At 33.8% G+C, this 2,151-nt stretch overlaps 1 protein-coding gene across 1 annotated transcript in view; it reads right to left on the bottom strand.

The window, feature by feature from the left end:
• The window catches only part of LOC106473554 (paramyosin-like), a gene marked incomplete at its 3' end in the record, with an annotated part of 17,399 nt that overhangs the window by 3,497 nt on the left and 11,751 nt on the right, over positions 1 to 2,151 (bottom strand). Inside the window, exons 3-4 of the mRNA XM_013934238.2 lie at positions 1,808 to 1,864; positions 369 to 503 (exon numbers count right to left, since the gene is read on the bottom strand). Of these exons, the coding sequence (XP_013789692.1) occupies positions 369 to 503; positions 1,808 to 1,864 (192 nt within the window). The remainder of the gene's footprint in view (positions 1 to 368; positions 504 to 1,807; positions 1,865 to 2,151) is intronic.

The following is a 2,151-nucleotide window of genomic DNA, read 5'->3' as shown; positions in this document are numbered from 1 at the left end:
ATTGGTTTCGAACCAATTACAAATTCAATAGAGTTGGTATCATTGGTTTCGAACCAATTACAAATTCAATAGAGTTGGTGTCATTGGTTTCGAACCAATTACAAATTCAATAGAGTTGGTGTCATTGGTTTAGAACCAATTACAAATTCAATAGAGTTGGTGTCATTGGCTTAGAACCAATTACAAATTCAATAGAGTTGGTGTCATTGGTATTTTGATACATATCACTATCTGCCATCAAGTCCAGGTTCAAAATTCAATATGGCGTTTAAAGTCGCTATGGTTAAAGCTCTAAAAGGCATATTTAGGCTACAGTTTGAGTTTACAGCCTTACATGAGTGTGGTTTTTGTTTTGTTTTAACTCTCACGTGTATCATGTAACTTTGTCTAATATTGACTACAGATTTCAACTCTACCTGACTTTCGCTGCTCCCCTCAGCCTCCTCGAGTCGTTCAGTCAACTGCATCACCTGTAACGAGAGGTCCCCCTTGTCTCTCTCCACCTGAGAAAATATACAAGAAACATTTTTAAGTTGAGAGGTGTTGTAGAAGTGTAGCACGTGACATCGGAGATACAGTCTTGATTACTGTGCATCTGAAAATGTACGTATATCAACAAAAATCAGTTATATCCTATATCTATGAAAAAAGTCTTAATGTTGTGTCATACATCTATAAATGGGTCTGGTATTATATCGTACACCAAGGAAAAAAGTCTTAATGTTGTATCGTACATCTATAAATATGTTTGGCATTATATCGTACATCCAGGAAGAAGGGTAAATGTTGTATTATACATCTATTTATGCGTTTACTATTCTATTGTTACATTAAAACTCCATGTTGTATTATACATCTATTTATACGTTTACTATTCTATTGTTACATAAAAACTCCATGTTGTATTATACATCTATTTATACGTTTTCTATTCTATTGTTACATAAAAACTCCGTGTCGTATTATACATCTATTTATACGTTTTCTATTCTATTGTTACATAAAAACTCCGTGTCGTATTATACATCTATTTATACGTTTTCTATTATATTGTTACATTAAAACTCCATGTTGTATTATACATTTATCTTGTATTCAAACTGGAAATTATAAAATATAATAATTTTTCTAACTTTTATTACATTTTTCAGATTTCGTATAAATCACAGAAGAATCAGGCTGTTCGTTAAAGTTAAATTTTATAGGGTTTAATTTCTATAGCGCTTGTATACTAAAATCGAAGAAGTAAAACAAAGGTTTTTTAGAACATAAATGTATTGATACATGACAGGGTCTATCGGCTCCTCGTGTAATGTGTGTGTGTATATAAGGAAAAGATGTAGACGAGGCCGAGGAAGTATTTTATATATCTATTTTTGGTTCTACAGTAACCAGCTACAATCCTCCAGATTTAGAAACCCCTAAAGACGAGTCATCTAACAGTTAGGTATGTACTTCTACGGCAGGAGAGATCCTTCGTTAACGTTGTATTTCTGTTCAAGGGTGAAGAGGGGGGAGGGGGGTAGTAAACAAGGAAGCACGAGAAACTTTCTTGGTTTTTTTCACAAGGTTATAAACGGAAAGCGTGTATTGTATATAACAAGATTACCGACAGAGGTTGATGACAGCACCAGTCATAAACATCCAATCTTCTGATTAAGTACTGATTGTAGAAGTTAACAAATCTGTCTTTATCTCGACGTATTGATGAAATTACCCCGAAGGTTATTACTATTTTCTCCCAACCAACATCTTAAGAGCATTATTTAAACGTTGACAGAATTAGTCACAGACTTTTTTTACTTACCCTTTGTCGTAGCTCACGTTCGGCCTCGAGATCATCCTGGAGAAGACGGATTTTATCCTACAAACAAAAACATATTTTATGATTCTGTTATTACACTATTCAAACACAACAATAAGGGTTATTACACTATTCAAACACAACAATAAGGGTTATTACACTACTCCAACACAACAATAAGGGTTATTCCGCTACTCCAACACAACAATAAGGGTTATTCCACGACTCTAACACAACAATAAGGGTTATTCCACTACTCCAACACAACAATAAGGGTTATTCCACTACTCAAACGCAACATTAAGGGTTATTCCACTACTCAAATACAACAATAAGGGTTATTCCAC

This window comes from Limulus polyphemus, unplaced genomic scaffold (genome assembly GCF_000517525.1).
Source record: "Limulus polyphemus unplaced genomic scaffold, Limulus_polyphemus-2.1.2 Scaffold6273, whole genome shotgun sequence".
NCBI classification, from domain to species: Eukaryota; Metazoa; Arthropoda; class Merostomata; order Xiphosura; family Limulidae; genus Limulus; species Limulus polyphemus.
Note: the sequence above shows the minus strand (reverse complement) of the source record. Positions and strands in the feature narration are given on the sequence as shown.